The sequence below is a fragment of the Centrocercus urophasianus genome, unplaced genomic scaffold (genome assembly GCF_019232065.1).
Source record: "Centrocercus urophasianus isolate 14NV4802_14NV808 unplaced genomic scaffold, USGS_Curo_1.0 seq_38, whole genome shotgun sequence".
Classification (NCBI taxonomy): Eukaryota; Metazoa; Chordata; class Aves; order Galliformes; family Phasianidae; genus Centrocercus; species Centrocercus urophasianus.
Genome location: NW_024884955.1, coordinates 2,882,355 through 2,902,941, shown reverse-complemented (window position 1 = coordinate 2,902,941; position 20,587 = coordinate 2,882,355). Strand labels below are relative to the sequence as shown.

The 20,587-nt window shown below is 39.6% G+C and overlaps 1 protein-coding gene across 2 annotated transcripts in view; it reads right to left on the bottom strand.

Moving 5' to 3' along the window:
• Nucleotides 1-457: 457 nt before the first annotated feature.
• TAF4 (TATA-box binding protein associated factor 4) overlaps nucleotides 458-20,587 on the bottom strand; it is a 36,085-nt gene continuing 15,955 nt past the window's right edge. The window contains exons 3-16 of one of the 2 annotated variants that reach the window (XM_042832455.1): nucleotides 17,260-17,426; nucleotides 16,681-16,800; nucleotides 15,467-15,586; nucleotides 14,584-14,706; nucleotides 13,710-13,799; nucleotides 12,435-12,686; nucleotides 11,268-11,415; nucleotides 10,811-10,925; nucleotides 10,001-10,170; nucleotides 9,257-9,387; nucleotides 7,863-7,988; nucleotides 6,121-6,177; nucleotides 5,918-6,037; nucleotides 458-1,974 (exon numbers count right to left, since the gene is read on the bottom strand). In XM_042832455.1, the coding sequence (XP_042688389.1) occupies nucleotides 1,807-1,974; nucleotides 5,918-6,037; nucleotides 6,121-6,177; nucleotides 7,863-7,988; nucleotides 9,257-9,387; nucleotides 10,001-10,170; nucleotides 10,811-10,925; nucleotides 11,268-11,415; nucleotides 12,435-12,686; nucleotides 13,710-13,799; nucleotides 14,584-14,706; nucleotides 15,467-15,586; nucleotides 16,681-16,800; nucleotides 17,260-17,426 (1,907 nt within the window). In that variant the 3' untranslated portion in view covers nucleotides 458-1,806. Of the gene's footprint in view, nucleotides 1,975-5,917; nucleotides 6,038-6,120; nucleotides 6,178-7,862; nucleotides 7,989-9,256; nucleotides 9,388-9,997; nucleotides 10,171-10,810; nucleotides 10,926-11,267; nucleotides 11,416-12,434; nucleotides 12,687-13,709; nucleotides 13,800-14,583; nucleotides 14,707-15,466; nucleotides 15,587-16,680; nucleotides 16,801-17,259; nucleotides 17,427-20,587 lie in introns of those variants that run through there. The other variant, XM_042832456.1, reaches the window with a different exon arrangement.

The window sequence follows — 20,587 nt, the reverse complement described above, 5'->3', positions numbered from 1 at the left end:
CATTCAGTACAGAGCATCAGAAATAGACCTTCTGGTTTTCACATCAGTAAACAATGAGTCCCTGATGGTGCTCTTTCACAGCCGTGCTCCAGTGTTCTATCACACCTCCTTCTGCATCCCGCTGCAGCAGCTGTGGCTGAGGAAGCAGGCCTGCCCTCTCTTGCTTCACTAGATCAGAACCAAATACTTCTCAGGATCTCTTCAAAAAGTTTCCCCACTTCAAAACCAAACACAAAACGCCCCACGAGCCATTGGCCTCCATCTGAGATCCCCAAGCCAATAACGATGCTTCCAGATGGAATAAGTTACACACCTCCAAAACACTGACAAAACAATGTAAGAAACCAAAGTGCATCTTCAGCAAACAGCATCCCCTCGGGCAGCCCCAACTTTTACTGTACCAAGAAAAATAAATTCAAGAGGAGAAAAGATTCAGAGAGAAAAATACATTAGCAAATACAGATAAATTTGTTTTTAATAAAGGAGTTAATTTTCTTTCAATCCTATATAAAACAATAGCAATTAAAAACTTCATTTTTGAAAGTAAATATTTACATATGAACAAGTAACTGTGCAAAATTTACATGAAAAAAAATGGAAAGACAGGATTTCCTAAAAGACAAAATGAAAGGGGTGTAACAGTTGTCAGGTGTTGATAAAAATACTGATCAGCATTCAGTTTACACGCAAGAGAGTTAAATTCTACCATGAGAGGTCACACAAAGAAAGCCAAAGTATTTACAGTCATAAAAGTACTATCAATAGACAATTTAATACAATAACCTCTGAAAATATAAAGAACCAATTAGTATATTTGTAATAAAAAAATAGGTACAAAGAAGGGACTTTGCTCTGGACATCTTTAAAGTAGGCCCACAGCTTGCATACAGTCTTTTAGCAAAATAATTATAGTTTACATAGCCATTTTTATGTTATGTGCCAAAAATTATGTACAATTACTGACAAAATACACCAACCATTTTTCAACACTTGATTCACACTGATGATTCCTCTCAACTTCGATTTTATTTAATCTAAGCTTTCACTTTAGCTAAAAAACACAGTGCAAGTAAAATATATTTATGCTGAAAAGGTTTCTCTTTTTTTCCTTTTTTTCCTTTTTTAACTTTACAGCTTTACAAACTATAGCAAATAAAATGCATTTTTACAGATGCTGCTAAAACATTCAGAAGTAACCCTCCTTTACGGGATTTCAGGGCCTCTAATAAGCAATAATGTGATTAAAATTGAGGTTATGTTTAAAATTAACTGTATATCCCTCTAGATTTGGAACATTTGGGGGAAAGATAAATATCCTTAAAAAAATCAGTTTGCTTTGCTAACTGACTGTTCGAAAAAAACCAAGCTAAATGAAATGAGGTCATCTGCTGCAGACATATGCCTATATAACTGATTGAGTTGAATAAAACTGAACTGAAACGCACAATTAATGTCAAAACTGCTACAGGGCTGACAGGGTAGCTAGTTATTTGCTAAACGATTCCATCAGTCTTTATATATGGCTTGTTTGGCAAGAAGGCCACTCAATCAAGAGATGAGTTAAAGTTTAATTGTCCTTTTATAGTATCCACAGGCCTTGTAAGTATCCTCACTGTTACAGAAACGTATTTTCTCTCACACTGAAGAGTTTATTTATAAACAGGAATATAAAACTGTTCCATGTAAAGAGGTGGCTGTTTTTCAAACAATATCCCATTTGCTTGTTACAAAAAGGCGAAATCTGCAAATATATAAAAAAATGTCCCCAGGCGGCTCTCCGTCAAAAATACCTTGATCTTTTCCACTTTACTTAAGGAATGCTTTATATAGCAATAGTGAATGGCTTGTCTCTCGCTCATTTTCTAAACAAAATATGAGGTCCCTGAGGTTCACCCGCGTTATCCTTTGTCGCGTAAACTGTCTGGTTGTTCCAACTCCAGAGCTGCCTGGGACTGCTGCGCTCGAACCAGATCCCTGGGGAGGAAAAGAGCAGAAGCATCAGAACGGGTCTGTGGCCACACTCAGTGCAGAGCTTCCCACAGAAAACACAAGGTGAGAGCCAACAGAGGATGTCCAGGCAGCTCACAGACGGTGCACGCTATCAACTGAGGCATTTCTTAATTAGCGTTTTATTACCTGCAGTTCAATAATTAAATGCTATCGGTGACGCTTAACATAATTCAAATTAAACAAACGAACAAATCATGCCAAAAAGCTGCTTCTATCTGTAGTAAGGCAATCCCATGAAGCAAAGCAAACAAAAAGCCTCAGTGTTTGTACAGACCCTCGCCCTGCAGCTCTTTCTGAACTGGGAATTGCACCCATCCACGGGGCTGGGAGGTCTCCAATCACGCCCTTGATCTCCCCTGATCTTCACAGCAGAGTGCCACCAGCTCTGCCTGTTGCTGACGACAGCTGTGACCAAGCTCAGGATTATATTAAGCAGCAGCTATTCTGGACACCAGCAGACATTCTCTAACCATCTCTGAATTCCTGTCTATCATTTGGCAACGTTTATCCCTCTGGTACACACTGGTCATCTGCCACAAGTAAAGCATTCTTTGTTACTTCAGAAGAAAAAAGAACAAGAAAAACAGCAGAAAGACCATAAGATTTCTTCAGAGATGTTTAGAAGTGCCACAGCCCTTCTTCAGCTGTTTACACGCAGGTAGATTCCTAACCAAGCTGATAGAGCAACTCTGCTACAGCTGAGTCGAATTTTCACTTGCAGAAGAGAAATCACAGCTGTGAGAGGACACAGGTGATTAATACAACTATCTGTTTCTTATGCTTTCCTTTACATAAGCAAGGAAATCCTGCAGTGCTTTAAATGCCATGAGATCCAGCAAGAACGCTGTCTACAGTAACAGACTGTCTCTTTCAGCAAAGATATGGATGTATCACTGAGTCTTCCAACACGTGCACCCAGCGCCCTGTCCGGCAGCGATGCAGGACAGCAACCGAGGCACAGCGCTGCTCCTCATCTCCCGGCAGAACAGAACGGCAGCAGTGAGCAGAGCCGCCAGCAGATGGCACAAAGAGACCAAAAACCAACTTTCAGCTCCAGCTTTAAAAGCCCGGGATACTTTCAGCAGCTGCCCGTTGGAGATACTTTGCTCTTTGTGCATGAGAAGAAATCATACATGTGGAGTGACTGGAAACAGACCTCATTTCCATGGCTTGCTTATAGATACATTTTTTCACCTCCAATTTCTTTCACTAGAATGGTCTACTACTCTTTTTTCCATAAATTTTAAAAACCAGCTGACACCAGAAGTCCATTCTGGAGCATCAAAAGAAGTGTTCCAAGAACACCGTAGACCTGAGAAAAGCAAGAGTAGTACAGTAGCACAAGAGCCATGTGAACAAGCTGCTGAGACACACACCTATGCAGTCCTCTACATGTCACATTTGTATGCTGATTCTTGGTGCACACAACTGAGGAACCAACCTAACCCCGTGTTGGAAGGTGTTGTCAGCACACCACCAGCAATGGAGTCGAATCACAGAATGGCCAGGGTTGGAAGGGACCTCAAGGATCATGAATCTCCAACCCCCTGCCACATGCAGGGCCACCAACCTCCCCACTTAATACCAGCCCAGGCTGCCCAGGGCCCCATCCCACCTGGCCTTGAACACCTCCAGGGACGGGGCATCCACAGCCTCTCTGGGCAGCTGTGCCAGCACCTCACCACTCGCAGCAAGCACATCACTTGTCGAGCCCACAAGCCCTCTGCGCTGCTTAAAGGCCAGATTTCCAAAGGCACATTTTAAAGCACTTACACAACATACGTGCTTATTTTCTATCTACTTCAATGGAGACTGGATGCAGGACAGCATTGGATGCTAAGTGTCAGATACATACAAGTTAGGAATAAAAGGTCTATAGAAAGAATGGCTGGGTGGGGTTCTTTTATTTTTGTCTTTCAAATATTCCTTAAAATCACAGAATTGCTCAGGTTGGAAGAGACCTTAAAGATCATCAAGTCCAACTGCAACCTAACCATGCTGCCCTAGCAACCCTCTGCTGCATTAGGAGAGGCTCAATCCTCATTTTATTACATAGACGACTTCAAACCAATAGACACTTTAGGAGCCATTATAAAGAGAGGTAACTGCTACTCCTGTAGGCACAGAATGAGTTAAGCAGCTTTCTCATAACTGTCAATAGAATCAAGTGGACCTAAGATTGTAAAAATGACAGCAGCCTATTGTGTTGATTTTGAAACAGTACAGTTATTACTTAGAGGTGATTTTACACAAAATTAAGATTCAGCATTCCGAGACATCAAAAGCTTACATTTACAAATCTGTGTCTAAGTAATGACAAACCTTATTTTCCACACTTCTTGTAATATGCCTCAGCTACAAACTGCACACAAACGGCGACAAGTGGAGCTCAATTTAAAAATGTCAAGTGACACAGCAGCAGAAGCACAGCTGTGAGTTTATCAGATCAAAAGCAGCTGGTTCTTAATTAAAACGACAAAAAATTAGATTTCCTGGAAACCTGTGGTTAATTGGTTAACCAGTAAGCGATTAATCTAGGATAACTAAATTAGTCAGATTGAGATGAAATACAAACAAGCGTTCGCAGCAGATATGAAACACATTTCATCACCCAAGTGACACGAACAGCCTATTGACACTGCTGCACAGCTGAGCAGGCAATGCCACAGGAACAGCCCGGGAGATTTCAGTGTACTGCTCAGAGGCACCCTGTCTGTGTCAGCACTGATCTCAGGGCCACAGTCTGCAAACTTTCTAATTTTAAACTGCATTTACAAAACTTTAATTCGGGAATTCGTTAACTTAGGTAAAAACATCCCTATCAATAATAGGCATTTCACTAGCTTTCAAAACTCTAGATTGTTTATAAAGATGCTCAAGAGGGTTGATTTTAATATAAAAATGCCACCTATTGGTATTCAGATTGTTCTGTAATGTTTTACATCAAGGATTTGTAAATTACTGCTTCTAACGACTCATTATAAAAGGAGGTGAACTATCCTGAAACAGAGCTTCTCTATAGCTGAAACTGCCTCAGCAGCAAAAATGTGGGATGCTCATTCACAAGCAGAATTATTCAATTATTACTATCCTGTCACTTGCTATCAGATAAAAAATTCTGCAGGGAAAACACCTCAAATTATGAAAACAGAGCTTTTGGTCCTGTTAATAACAAGTCGTTTTTAAGCATTAGAGAAACCCTATATTCAGTGTCTTCCATGCACAAAGCAATTTTATATCATATCATGTTCATTAACTTGTTTACAAATACTGCAGATAGTTTATCAATCTACCTGAAATTAAATGAACATTAAACCAATCAAATATTGAGCATACTGATAACTTTGTCAGTAGAGACTTTTTTAATCTTCAAAAGGCTAGATTAAGTTGTGAGATATCCAAAGGATGTAGGTGAGCATCACAATCACACAGAAATTGTCCAGCTGATCTGTTGCAGAGATCCTAAAACTAAGGCCAATCAAAAGATGATGAAATAAATTAGGCAACTTCCTATAATTGGAAGCTCCTAGTGATTCAACTCTATCACTTCAGCCACCTCACTAAAGGCATTAATTAGGCTGTGCTATTACTTAATCAGTTTGGCTACAATTATAACAATCTCTTCCAAAACCATGGAGGTCCAAAAAGGCACAGACTTGAGCAAACAGCAACTGCTTTCTAATGTGCCCCAGGTCCCACAGAACAGGGAACATCACTCAGTTTTACTCCCCATGTCAATGCATCGATGCTAAAAATTAATCCTGGCCCTGGAGAAAGAAAATCTGAACACATTCAAAATACAATTCTGCTACTCAGAAACTTCCACACACGAGGGAAGAGAGCTCTGAAAAGAAGTCTTTTACAGTGGAGTGGTGCAGCAAAACCAAGAACTGCAATTACACCATACCTCTGTCCCTGATCCAGATCCCGGTGAATCCACTTTCCTTTTCTTCCTTGGACCAATTGCAGCTAATGCAGTCAAGTTGGCATCCCTCTGCCTCATCTGTGCTAGCTCTTGTTGCTGCATCTGCATTTGCCAGAAAGAGGACCATTAATTATTTTTCCTTTAAATTTTCCAAATAAAAGTTAACCTTAAAGTGAAACACTAACCTCCTTGGCCTTCTGTTTCAGCCTAAGCTGTTCTGGATCTTCTTGCCTGGATCGAGACTGCGTTGATAAAATGACGAACACGGACAGGTCAGGGAAGAAAAAGAAAAAGAAAAATCAATTAATTTACAAAAGCAGTTAAAAGAGGATATGTCTTATACTGCATATGAAGGCTTTTCTTAACTCCCATGGGAAGTGGAAAGTGGGTACCTACCACTTTTGGAGAAGAGACAGGGAAGGAAAATCATTCTTAGAAATTAAAAACAGTTTTCCTTTTCTTAGCTTCAGGTAATTGTTTTTGAGAAAGCACCCCCCCTTCTTCAGCTTTGTTAAAAGCAGGAAAGGAGCAGCACACATTTATGCCTAAAGAAAACCACTATGAGGCACAAAATACACACAACTCTGAATCTCAAAAAGGAATCACACCTCTACTTTTCAGAAGAATTCCTCCCATACATACAACCACATGGTTGGTAAGAACATTATTTGCTGTGCCTACAAATGGTCAAGCTGCCATTTGAACAGAAGGCCACTTAAGTGGCCAACAGACCTCAAGCATTACCACCTGCCCATCGTATTCCATATTCTTAGAAGTAACAGAATGCCTTATTTCAATAAACTCTATAGTCTAATGATATTAAGGCACTGCCTTTGGTTGTGTTTTTGGGGATATGTGTATCAGCTCTCTGCTTCTAGTTTTCTGCTCTTTTCCAAGAAGTCAAACAAACAGAAAATGGGAAGAAGTTCAACACAGTCTTTCATTCATACTCCTCACACAGCAATACCACGTGTATCCAAACAAATGGTGTTTTCAATCCCATACAACCTCTAGACCACCAACAAAATAAATTATTCTAATTCAGTACTCAAGCATCCTTCAAACGTTCAGCTTTTCCTCATGATTAACCAAGGTCTTTCCTGCTGCACTCCAGGTGCCACAAACACAGGAAATTATAAGAACATGCAAATTACTGTTTCATAGAGTAAGTGCAGTGATTTACATGTATCTCACCCCAGTCTTCCCTCTTCTGAAAAGAATGTATAAAATCTTTTCTTACTTCATAGGTCACATTTCCTAGACTTCTAAATTGCTTTCCTTCAGAAATCTACCTGCCATAGGGCTCCTGGACAGAGCATTCCATCTCAAGTATAATAAATAGGAACCAACTGAAATGTTTGCTGATATCTTATGTGCAAACACTGCACTAACCAATTTTGATGTCATCAACTCCTACCTTACCATAACAGAAATCCTAGGTTGTTTTGTGAACTGTGCTCCTTCCTAGGGAGTCACGTTCATCCTATATTTGGGTCACCAAGTACAACCGAAAAGGGCAGCACTTACATCAACTGCTTCCTATTAATTACATTTCTTCTATTTGTCAGAACGTTTCTGAACTCTATTCCCCAAAATACTGGTAACTTCTCTATTGCATATAATTTAGGAATACAACCAAGAGATAAAATTAACCTTTTTCCACAGTGAAAAGCACAAAGAGTGGCTTTGAGGGCCTACTAAATCTGGGGAAATGCAATGAGAAAGGCACAGCAGCTGCCCTTTCTGTGGAAAGCAGAACAGAGCTGTATCTACACATACAGCCCTCTCATGTTCCACCTCCGAAAATCAGTCTTTCCCTTCACTGGATGTCCTTTACAAAGAGAAGAAATTCTGCACTTTTGACGTAAAAAAAAAAAAAAAAAAAAGGAAGACACTTTGCAAATGTGTGTGAAATCCAAGCACTTGCCTTTGCTGCACGCATTAAAATTTCCCTTTCTTGTTCATCTTTACGCTGCTTCTCTATTTGATCAAGTTGTTCAAAGAACTTGAGCTGTGCCCGAACATCACTTGCTTGTTCGTATCTTTCATCATCCTGAAAACATGGCAAATATGTTCCTCATTACATATCTTAAAAACAAAGCTGTTAGCTTGTACTGCACTGGAGAAGAACATATACATTTAAATCTCAACTGTTCACTTTGTCCTTTTCAACCAAACAGCAAGTGTGTGTTTACACCAGTCAAACCAGCTCTTAAAAGCATTTTGTTCTATTTTGTGAATTCATCAGACTTTGACTTCCACATTAATACCATCATCGTTTTACCTTCACAAACATAGTTTAGAGATTCTTTTTTCTTCTATTTGCATCTATTAAGTATATGCATCTGTCAGACAGCAGTCTTGAGAATTCAGAGCAGTGCTCCTTAGTCCCACACTGATCCCAGCAGCATTAACAGATGCAGGCTACTCTTAATACAACACAGCCGGGTGATTGAAAAGCAGGTAAAACTCAGTAGCTTGTTTAATATTCAGCCACTTGTTTCCCTACAAAGGGCCTCATTTAACATTAGTTACCATCAAAAGGAGTAGAGGATATGCTTCCTATATGCTGGCAATGGGAGGAGGGAAGGATATAAATTGATGTAAGCCTCAATACTAGATTTGGCTGCATCTTCTTGCTAGGGCAGTTGTAGAGCTGGACTTCTATGACTCACAGTATACCTTTTTGGAGGGTCAGAGCAGTCAAAGAATATTTCCTTGAAAGGAAATATTAATACATGTTCAATGATTACTTTCCTCCCAGTGCCCGGTGGGCCCATATAGATAGAACTCCAGAAACAAAGGAACACAGGGGTTCTACAATTATATCATCACTAAGCACACAAAAAAGGCTTCTGGAGAACAGCTCCTCCAGGTAGCTTCAACTGGAGATCAAAAAGCTAGCTGGCAAAGTTGCTGTACGCTTGTAGAAAGGAAATGAAAGACAAAGAACTCATCTATCACATCATTCAGCTTTACTCTGGGAGACTTGATGCTGATTGACCTTTACCAGACAGCACACAATGCTGGGGTGTGGTGAACAACAACAAATCACATCTTTTATCTGCCTCTCCCATTGTACAATCACTCAGATTTTACACATTTGATATAATTAAGTGGTAGGAATAGTTCATCTACATTTGTTTTAAAAACAATTTACACATGCAAGCTGAAGCCTACTAGTCATCCAGATACATTAATATCTTAGTGTAAGATGAATCAGAGACAATAAACAGCTTAACTTTAGAGAATGAAGAACATCGAACACATGTACATAACAGCACACTGTGTGCAGTGTGATTTGTGCAATTAAGCAGTTACCTTATAAGAAATATTCCTTTGCTGAGCAGTCTCTGATAGTTTTTCCACGAGGTTTTGTAGTCTTTGTTGTGTAGCATGTGATACATAGCTAACTACGTCAGGATGGACTTCTGTTATTCCATGTTTTTTACCTACGATCAGGGCAAAAAGTTATAGAAAAAATAACAATTAACAATAATACTTATACAATTCAGTTAAACATCATGGCCAATGTCTATCATGGAAACGTAAACACTTGGCAAAGCAAGGCTTTCATGCATGTATGAAAATAAGCATTAGATAGGAAATGGTATACACCCAAGTTTAGCCTAGCAAAGCTTGTGACTACTAAGAAATGCTGCATGCTACAGCAAAACAAGTAACTGAAGAAGGCCTTTTGTTATTCTATCACTTGTAGATTTGTAAGTAAACATGATAAAGTCGCTCCTGGATTTATCTTTTTTTCCAAACAAATTTCATTATTTTTGTTGCTGTATGATTTTATACAGTCAGTTTTAACCAGGTACCACAATTTTAGTGTTAAACTGCCATACTTCTATAGCTTTGTTGTTCTTCACACCATTCCACTTTCATAAGCTTAACGATCACCTACAAGCATCCAATTACACAAAAAGACAACTGCTCTAACAACTTTAGAACTACTCAAACTAATTTGTATGGAAAATGCCTTTCATTGAACACAGCACTGGTGAAATGTGCTCATTAAACCTCCAGATGATTACATCTCCAGAAACATCAGCATACCTATTTCTAATATCCTTCTTTGTAAAGGTGCCGAGAAGAGGAAGGTTTCATCTTTACAAGACCTTGTTAACGTGCCCACCAGCTCCGAGTTTGTTGCCAATATCCGAGCACTTTCCTCTGACAGGTTGACTCCAGCCATTGATGCAACGTCATTAATGTCATCGTCATCCCTTAAGAAAGGAAAATTCATTACAACCATTAAATTCACTCTTATATCGACACACACTGCTACAAAACCACGGCTGCACATAATGAGTTCCATAATAAACCTGAATATTCCGTTTCATTTTTGCTTTTATTATGTGCTAAAATTAAACTAACATCATTGGATTCCAAAGAGCTCGAGGAGCATTTCTGTCATTTTGCATTTCCTAACTGTTTTTCTCAGTATCTTTTCCTATGCAACATTTTAGCACCTTAAGAAACAAGAGACTAGATACATCACCACCACAAATAATAATAAACTGCTCTCATCATTGTAAAACAGGCTGTACATCCAAACAATCTGAGCAGAGTTGGAAGGTGCAGAGGAATGAATTCTATTTGCTTGTTCAGACAAGAATTGTTTGTGAGTTTAAATATTTACCCTTAGTGCCAGGTAAATGATAAAACCAATCTGGCACAAGCATGTCCACAGCTGTTTGTACAAGTCTTTAAGGAACAAATCTGGCTACAGAAAATCAATTTTCAGTTCTTGTGCGTTTACCTAGCCTGATTCAGCACCACTAGAGTACATGGACTGGTTCCCACTAAGTTCTACAGGCTGCCCAGGCAGTATGTATGAGTACAAATGAGCACATGGTTCCTCACCTAAAAGAACCTCCCCCAGGTTCTTTCAGTTTATTCTTCTGAGCAGCAGCTACTTGTGTTGAAACAGTGGCTATAGCTTTGTTTCCAGGTAATACTGTTGGTTTTACCACAGGTACTGCAGGAAAACAGACAACATTTGAACATCAAATTTGTGTCAGAGCTTAGATTTACAAGCCAGTCACAGGTAGTAATGACAATACGCCTGGCACAAAGATTTTGCCTCAGCAATTTCTGTCAGCATCTCACCCACCTAGAACAGTGCCCTCCCATACAATTCCAGCACCCACACATTTTCTCTGGCTACAAACACTGCCCTGCACGCGTGCACCCCCAGCCACTACCCTACGCACTGAAGATTTTAGCAGTGCTGCAATAGTGCACCAGTGGCACCTCAAAAGTGATGCTAAGCAAACCAACTGAATGCTATTAGAATGGCACGTATCAGGTGACCTCCTACCTGTCTGAAGTTGATTCAGTTGAATTTGCTGAGGAGTAGTGAGCATAATACGACTGTGTGGTTGCCGCAGTGCTACCATCGGTGTCTGTGTCAACGTTACCTGGGGGGGCCTTATCAACGTCCCTGCTTTCTGAGGCTGTTGAATAACCTGTAGGAAGAAAAGAACCTGTAAACAAATCTGAAACAACTAGGGCTAAGAATCAGGTGGGAAAAGCAAAGCCTAACAACCAACACATCCGTTCGTCGATCTAGGTTCAGCACATGTTAAGGTATTCAAGTTTCTTTAAAATGAAGTCATTCTTGGTTGAAAAAAAATTAATAACCCACTTTCTGCAACCAAAAAAAAACCAAACCAGCAGAAAACCCCCTATTTCTGTTTAAGAACTCTATCTATAATCACAAAGATATGTTTTCTACATTAGAAAAACAGAGGCAAATTGCATCTGTCTGAACAGATTTAAGAACTAGAAATAATAGCAACTTGGTACAGGTAATTCAGCTGGTTTTACTTATACTGTTTTCATCCAGAATCAGTGTAAGCCACAGCTGTGCAGCTTTGTACTAGGTTGCCTTTTTTTCCCCCCTTCTTTTTGGTTACACTGAATATTTACAAATTGACCACAGTGATCTCTACTTTCCATTTCATGCAAAAGTGTATGGATAGAGAAGCTCAGACGAATGGTAAGTGCTCATATACTAAGTAGCAAGAAATCACAGCAATTCAATTGTGCACATTAGTCAATACCTATCCCCAAAAAAACTTATGTGGAGGCACTGTTTTGCTACAAGAAGATATTAAGAGGTGGCGTGCACATGATACTACTCTTACCTGGTTTTCATGAAAGTTTACATACAGATCTAAATTTTTACTCCAGAACAGGAGAAACAATTTGTCATTAGACTTATGAAAATGAAAATTCCTCCATAATACTGCTCTCACGGCTATGGAGTAATTGAGAAAATCTGCCAGCGTTTTTTGTTAAAACAGGAAATACAGTACTTTAATCAAATTGGATTTTAAATTATATATATTGTTCTCCTCCTTAGCAGCTACCCTTAAAAAAATGGTCAAAGAGCTTCGACTGAATTAAACAATCAACCTGTCAAGTCACTGCACTCTGAAAAGCCACCTGTTCAGCAACAGATGACACACTTCAACTTACGTACCAGTGGTGTCGACTGTCCTTGTTTACTAACACCAACTTGTGTAGGCTGAGTTAGGCTGATTACAGGTTGCTGTAGAGTACTTGTTACAGTTGCAGTTGCCTTCCCTGCTGCGCGCTGAACTGAAGGGCTGAGCATCACTGCTGTAAGTGCAGTTGTTGCTTGCGTTGTTGGCTGCGTTGTTGGCTGCTGTTGACTTTGCTGAATGAAAGCTGCAGAGTCTGGTGTTAACTGTCTCAAGGCAGGTAAACTCCTCTAAAAAGAGGAAAGGAAAGAATTTGCTTGAGTATTTTAATCCTATATCACAAAAGAAAATGTTAATCATAAACAGCAATTCATTTAATTTTAATTCATTGTAACAGGATGCATGCACTTCTACATTAGAAAAGAAAACATGATAGCAGCACACAGAAATACCATGCCACTTCCCACTTTAAGCTAGACAGAGCAGCAGCACCTTTAGTTGTAGAAACTGGGCACATTGAGCCCACCTAGAAACCTTAACATATTTAACAGCCTAAGCTCACACTGCCTTCCTTGACTGCATTCCTAACTACATACACCAAGCTATGAGATGTGATGGATTAGACGACTGCAGTGTTTTACTTACATTAGCTATTTCTGTATGGTAACAATTTGTCCCTGTGAATAGCTCAAGTATGAACAAGCATTTAAGACCCCAGAAACGTCAACACACACCTACAACTATAAATGCATCCCTTAATCATACATTAGTCAAGATATACTCTTACCATAAAGGGCTGTTGTACCTTCTCTGATTTTTCAGGTAGAAAACGTTTCGGAATAAAAATTATTTTGAGCTGTGTCCAATGACTATAAAGTTTATGACAGATTGCATGCATTATTTAGAGACGACAACCTTCCTGTTTATCCACACAAACACGCACAGAAGCGTAAGAGTGTGAGTTTGTGCAGAAGGTAGGCTTTTCTCTCTCATTCAATCCCTATTTTTCAGAAACCATAATAAATCAACTCCTAGGCTTGGAGCTATGGAAAGAAACAGCTCTAAAATCATAGGAAGAAAACCCTCACTTTCCAGATTTCTTGAAACAGCCACCTACTGACTATGCCAATGAATTATATTAACAAACTTCTGGAACCAGGAGACAAAAAACATTACTTTAAGAGAGCAGAAGCCTAACCAGGTACCATTTCAAATTCCATCTACACCCTCTTGGAATTCTTGTAGTGGCAAAAGATATGCTTGTGCTCACTGCTGCAAGTAGATAACCAGGAGGTGTAGTGAACACACATTACCTTCAGAAAAGGCACAAGGTAAGGTTGAGGTGAAGAATTAAGTTCTCTGTAGAGCCTACTGGTGAAATCTTCTGCTTCAATTTTTCCATCCTTCAAAAAGAAAAACAGATGAAATTGCAGAAATTAAATTCTTCAACACCAAAAGAAGAGAAATACTAAATCCATTGAAAATTAGTAGTTTTTAATCATTCTCCACTATTTTACTTATCAGCAGTTTCATCACAGTAACAATCTTTGAATGCAACTGTCTCTCACAAAAGCAGTTGTAGATTCCTCATAGGAAGACACATTTCAAGATTTGATTTTGAGACTACTTCTAGTTACTGTGTGATAACACCTGGAATACACAACTGCATCTTAAATTAAAAGTCACTACCACCTACACTGAGCAGTAGTAATACGGAAATAAAAACTCATGCTGTAAATATTAATTACGTCCAGCTTTAACATTAGCTTCAGCTATTACGTTTATGTAAAAGTTTGCAGTTTCCTACACTGAACCATTGTGCCAGCTGTGCTGAACTGCCTTCCCTGAAGTACACAGTTCATCTTTTTGTTCTCTGTTTTATCAATAAAGATTGTTGAATTTAAAGACTTCATATCTGCGCTATTTGCACTTAAATTTAACTCACCTACGTCAACTACGATAGATTAACGAGTGCCATGGGTAAGTTCTCATGAGAACATAAGCAAGAACGTCTGCTTTTCAAGCTTCAAATAAAAATTCATGCATATATTTTAATTCAGAAAAACTTTTTTCAGTTTCATTTTTCTCCTATTTTAAAATCTTCCTCCTCATCATAAGAAAAGCTTTGTGCTGACTTGGCCCACATACTGCTATCCCACAAAAAAGTTTATTTTGAACTTTTTTTACCAGTAGGTTCTGTACCAATTCTTTCACATTAGCTGCGGTCTCTGAAGACTGTTTTCCAGATGATGCCAGTTTTATTAATGTGGATAGAAAGTTTTTACATTTCTTCACATTTTCCATTGTTTCCTGTTAAAAAGGGACAAGGGTGAAGAAAGGAAACAAAGGAAGCTGAACTCTTTATAACAACTACTTTGACTACAAACTCAGAGAAATCAAGTCCTTCTCTCAGTTCATCACCAAATAATACTATCTATAAATTCAGAGCCTCTGAATTTACAGAAATTCAGAGAAAATAATAAGACTGAAATAATTTTTTTTGCTTTATAAATACACATCTTTTTTACATTTTTGTTATCTGAATATAAAAAATTCTGATTCTCAATAAAACTAGGAAATGCAAAGTATTTTATGAATGAAAATTACGTGAAAATAGGCACTGCAGAAGAGCAACAAACAGCAAAGCTCCTCTTCCCAGCACACAGCACAGTGCACTCTGGTTCTCCCCGCTGCACAGTCCTATAAACAAGTATCTTGAACAAGTCAGTGTCAGCTTCTTACCCCTTCTCATGCTGATTCCTTTCTGCTATGTCAAACGATACACATTCCCACGAATACGTAACTCATGGTTTTTAAGAAAGGAATACTTTAAAAGCCATTACAGAAATAAATGTTACACTTTGGCAGCTCTCAAAATTCAAGTGCTCTGCGTTTCACACTTAATAAATTATATGGCGCTGCTTAAAATTTTACTCCTTTTCTCCAAGACCAGTAGATAACACAACTCCTACATCTTTACTGCCTTCCACTTTATCAGAGGCTATGCATGTGTATAGCTGCACATACAGAAATGCAGCAGAATTGATTCTAAAAGCACTCAGTAGCTTACTGTGGCAGCAGTGGAGGTTGCTGTTGTTCCTTGCACTGTTCTCTGAGGAGTTCCAGTTTGTACAGCTGTTGCTGCCCCCAACGTAGTTGTTTGTGCAGTACCACCCAGAACAATCTGAGGCTGCAGAGAACACAAACATAAGATTACTGTACTTGGAATATATTAAAACATGATTGCTTCCTGATCTGTCAAACAAACCAAGCCACAGGACAGTAGCCCCTCTTTCACAGCTACTGCAAAAGGATAATCCACTTTCTGCTGCAGTGGAAAGAAAGAGCCACCAGATGGCACAACATGCTACACATTCGAGACTGGAATGGCTAAAGTCAATTTGAGTATTGCACGATTTCTGCTTACTGAATTAAGCAGCAAAATACACAAGCATACCCTCATACAGCTGTTTCCCAACACAACTGATGTAAGGAACTTCTGTCAATGTGCAACTCTTTCGGCTTGTTCCTTCAAATGCCACTTTCACAAAAAGAAGTGACCCAAGAGCTGTGGCCTTCTCCAGGTCTTTTAATGAACAATAGGATAAAAGCATTTTTCTGCTTTTACAGATAACTTGGTAATTCAAAGTAAGATCACCATCTTTAAAGAAGCAGCATTGTAAATAAGAACTTTTCACACACAAAGTCCCACTGACAGACTTCCCACATCCTACTTACCACTGCAATCAATACTTATCAAGCTAAAGCTAGCTCTCCAAACTTTTAACAATACCTTTGTAAACTTGCTCTTTATGTAAAGATCCACAAGAAAAGTGGTGCCAAAGCTACCTTACTGATATTTGGGAAACAGAAAAAGGAGACAAAGATTTAAGGTCTCGTTTTTCATAGTCAGAGTAAATGAGAACAATGATGCAAACATTAGAGGAAAAAATACACAGACTGAATGATCTCTTCCTTCAGTATAACAGCAGCGTAAATGAGTGAGACTCAGATACATTCTCTCTTGGGCCTGGAAAGATCACTGACAGAAGCAAAGGCTCCGAGGGGAAAAAGGTTAACGGGGTGTATAACAAAAGCTGCATTTTTCTCACTGATAATAATCCTGTACACTCTTATACTGTACACTCAGGGATGAAGAAAGCACAATTAGATGTTTAGGTGATAGCATTTGAATCCTATACATGCTGCCTGGAAGTCACATGGATCGCTTCACACTTTCTGCACCATGTCTTACAATCATGTATTTTGTGTCCACAAACTCACCTGCACAACAGGAGGACGCTGTAACGCTGTTGTGGGCTGCACTGTCGTTTGAGCCTGAGACACTTGCTTGATGATAGTAGTTGGTGTCACCTGTCGTGCAATAATAGATGTTCCTGGTGCCTTGGGAAAGAAGAATAGAAAAAAAATATTCAGAGTGGCTTGGGTTCAAAGTGACTTTAGAAATCATCTAGTTCCCACTCCCTTGTCACGGGCAGGGTTGCTACCCACCAGATCAGGCTGCCCAGGGCTCCATCCAACCCGGCCTTTAACACCTCCAGGAATGAAGCATCCATGCCTAGTTCCTGTGGGCAGTCCAGACCAGTGTCTCACCACCCCCACCTCCTGACATCTAACCTAAATCTGTCCTCCTCTAGTTTAAAATCATTCCCCCTTGTCATGTCACTATGAGACCATTTGAAAAGCAGCTCTCTGTCCTGTTCATAGGCTCCATTTAAGTATCAAAAGGGCTCAACAAGGTCTCCCCAGAGCCTTCTCTTCTCCAGGCTGAACTTTCTGGTGTATTCTTCTCAGGCGGAATCTCAGTGTACTTTTTTAAATGCTACAAGTTACTGAACTAACCTGCACTGTTGATATCTGCACTGGAGGAGCACTGGTAGGTGTAGCAGGTCGAGGAGTCATAGTATTCTGAGGCTGAGACTGGGCATGTGCCTGTGCTTGCATCTGCGCCAAGGCTTGTTGAGGGATCATCAGCAACTGCCCATTCTCACTACGCACGAGGACCATGCCTGTTAAAAAAGAAACTGGTCAACAAACACACTGCCTTTTTCAAACGTGAAGGAGTGTATTTTCCTCAGATTTTTGTCCAGCTTAGGTATATGTGGAATCGCATCCCTCTCAACCTAATACACCGTAAGGAGAGGTTAAAGTTGGCAATAGCTTAAAAACGCACCTGTTTGCTGCCAAGAAAAATGTTCTATGAAACACTGCAACTAAAGCATTGTAGTGCATTAAGCATTTGCCATTAAGCAAAACTCCTATTACTTTCAGAAAAATAAATAAATAAAACTAGGTTTCAACAGCAACAAGAACACAACCATCTAGGTTCTAAATTAATTTCCCCATAACAAATTTAGTAATGAACATGATTATAAAATCATAGTTCTTCTCATGTGCATCTGCAACAGAGCGCACCGTGCCACACTACACCCCAAAAGGAAAATAAAACAAAGAAGAAAATGAAGCAGTCATTCCCTGCTCAGCCACTCAAATAAGTACATTTAACCCCACTGGATAGCTGTAGGGAACCAGATTTCAACAGACAGATTTTCAGATGCTAGCCTCTTCTTCTTGAAGCACAGATAGGATCGGGACAATGCAAACAGTTTCTCCAGGCTCATTCCTTCCACATCTCAGTCAGTCCCCACCACCTCAGCCTCAAGAGCTCTGCAAAAGGCACCTAAGGAAACAATCTGTGTACCCAAAATTGGTTAGCCTATCGGAGCAACAAAACTACAGGAGGAAACTTCACCATGAAAATCAACTGGCTCTACTGGAATTCGAGTTTTCCAGTGTTAGCCCATGAATAAAAAGTCTACACACATCCCCCAAAACACGTGGAGATCTCTTCCATGCAATCTCAGAGCACGACCACCATAAACTACACATGAAGGTGAGATATTCAGTGATGAACTCTTGTTGCCCATCTTTGTCATGTTTCACAATAATCAGCTGAAGAATCTAAACACTCAATCAGTGGAAATCTTCAATATTATTATAACTGAAGACATGAGTACAGTGCAAGCCTAATTAGAGAGCTCTTTTCTAGGCAATGACAAATATACTGTACAGCTCATTACCACTTTGTTTCCAGCAAATGAGAAAGTCAAATATAACTACAAATGCTTTTGCTTAAAGAAGCTGTTATGTGCACACAAGTAGATTGACATCCATAAGAAGCTTTCCCAGAAACCACAATTTTGGGGTTCCCTAAGATATTCAAGGGCTAGGATATTCAACATGCCATCCAAAAGGTGGATGGGAAGAAAGAAAAGGCAGCAGATAAGCACAGAACGAAGGCTGCCTACCTCTGGAGAGCAAGCACCATGAAATATTCCCAGAGCTACATGTATAGTTGGAGCATGCCCACAGCAACAGAGCACAACTGCTGATCAGACAAGAGAAAAGCATTAGAAAACGTACCAACAAAGTTCAATTTTTAGCAGAGGACAGGCAAGCCAATCAGTTTTAACTCAAACGTTGACTCCACGCAGAGATTTCTATGGCAAGTCTGAACTTTTTCTCAAGTATCAGAATTATTATAAACAAGTTCTTCATACAAAGCTCCATTCATACCTACCCCTGTGTAAGTAGTTTTTCTACTGTGCTCACACACTTTAACACAGTTATTTTCAATTTGTGCTGTTTCTAACATCCCGTAAGTGAGGGTCTGCCACTGACCAACACATTGCTGTGCACTATATTAAGTACCTCTGCCTTTTTTACCTAGGAAGCCTGATCTGCATACTACAAAATCATCTTCTCTACTATAAACGTGAACATTCAAGCATTCTTTCCAAGTCCCTCATTAAAAAGTCATCAAAATAAATTTTAATTACCACTTTTGTTGGAGGCTCAACAGAATCGTGAAGGAGGCTCATATTTTAGTTTTTTTAGTTTGAATTAAGCAGTTCATCACAGCTCCAAATAAAGTTCAGCAGAACTGAGTTGTGTTGCTCCTTAAGCTGACAAGACTTGTCCTCCTGCCCAATGCCATGCTCACCTCATGCGTTCTTGTGGTGGAGACCTTCCTGGATCTCTTGTTTTCAAGAGAGCATTTGGATGGAAAGGTTCATTACTGTATGGCACAGCAGCATGACCCTACATTGTGTCTTCTTTGACTCTGTCTATTTGTATTCTAGTTGCTAACAGCATTTCCATTTTCAGAGGATTTTGTTCTGTGTGTGCGCGTTTCTTTATTTTTAATTAATAAAACTTGTAAAACCATGCAGTGAAATGAAAAGAACTCTGTCCATACGGTATGTCAGACAAACAAACCAGGCTTTCTTTATGCCTTCTCCTTTCCTGCTCCTTTGAAAGACAGCATGCCTTAGCACAGATTAAGGAGAAAGAATCCCTATCAACAATAGTTGGGGGAAAAAAAAGGTTTTGTAGCCTTTGCAGACGCCCTTTATCTGTGTAACCCCTGTCCAGCTAGAGAACCTCTACATTAAAAAATAAAAATAAAAATAAAAATAAAGAAATAAAGAAAACACAGAAGTTTTCTCTGACAAACATAGAAACCAGGATAAATAATCATTGCAAGAGCTGGAGTTCAGAATGACCACTAAAAGCTGCTGTAGACAGAGCAGACATCTGCAGGTCTCTGCTGGCCGAGCAGGCCGGCACTCCCACAGCAATGCTACACGTGGCAGCCATGCTCAGCATCAGCAATGTACTTCTCCAGGACCCTCACATCCAGCTGGGGGCTCTGAAGGAGTTTCACCTGCAGTCAGCACACACCTGACTATGAGGTGTGCCCGTGCTCCTCACTGTGAATAGCAGCACGCAGGAATGAAACACTTTGGTACCTGTGAAATATAAAATTAAGCTAGCATCCGCTGGACCACAAGCGATAGCATCCCTTTGTGATGATGACCAGAAGAACAGATAGGTTGAAAAACCAGATTTTGCTCATTACCACACTCACAGATCAATTCAGAACCACTGCATTAAGGACTGCAGCCCTTTAATAAATGTTGTTTGGGGTTATTTGTTTGGTTTTGTTTAGCTGCAACATATGGAGAAGTTAGAGAATGTATGCTCTTGAAATCACATGGACAGCAGACTTTTCTAGTCTTCTAAAGAAATCCTCTTCTTAAAGAATAACTGCAAAACCAGGCTCAGGGAGAACTGCTAGGCAGCAAAGAATCACCTTCAAAACTGACAC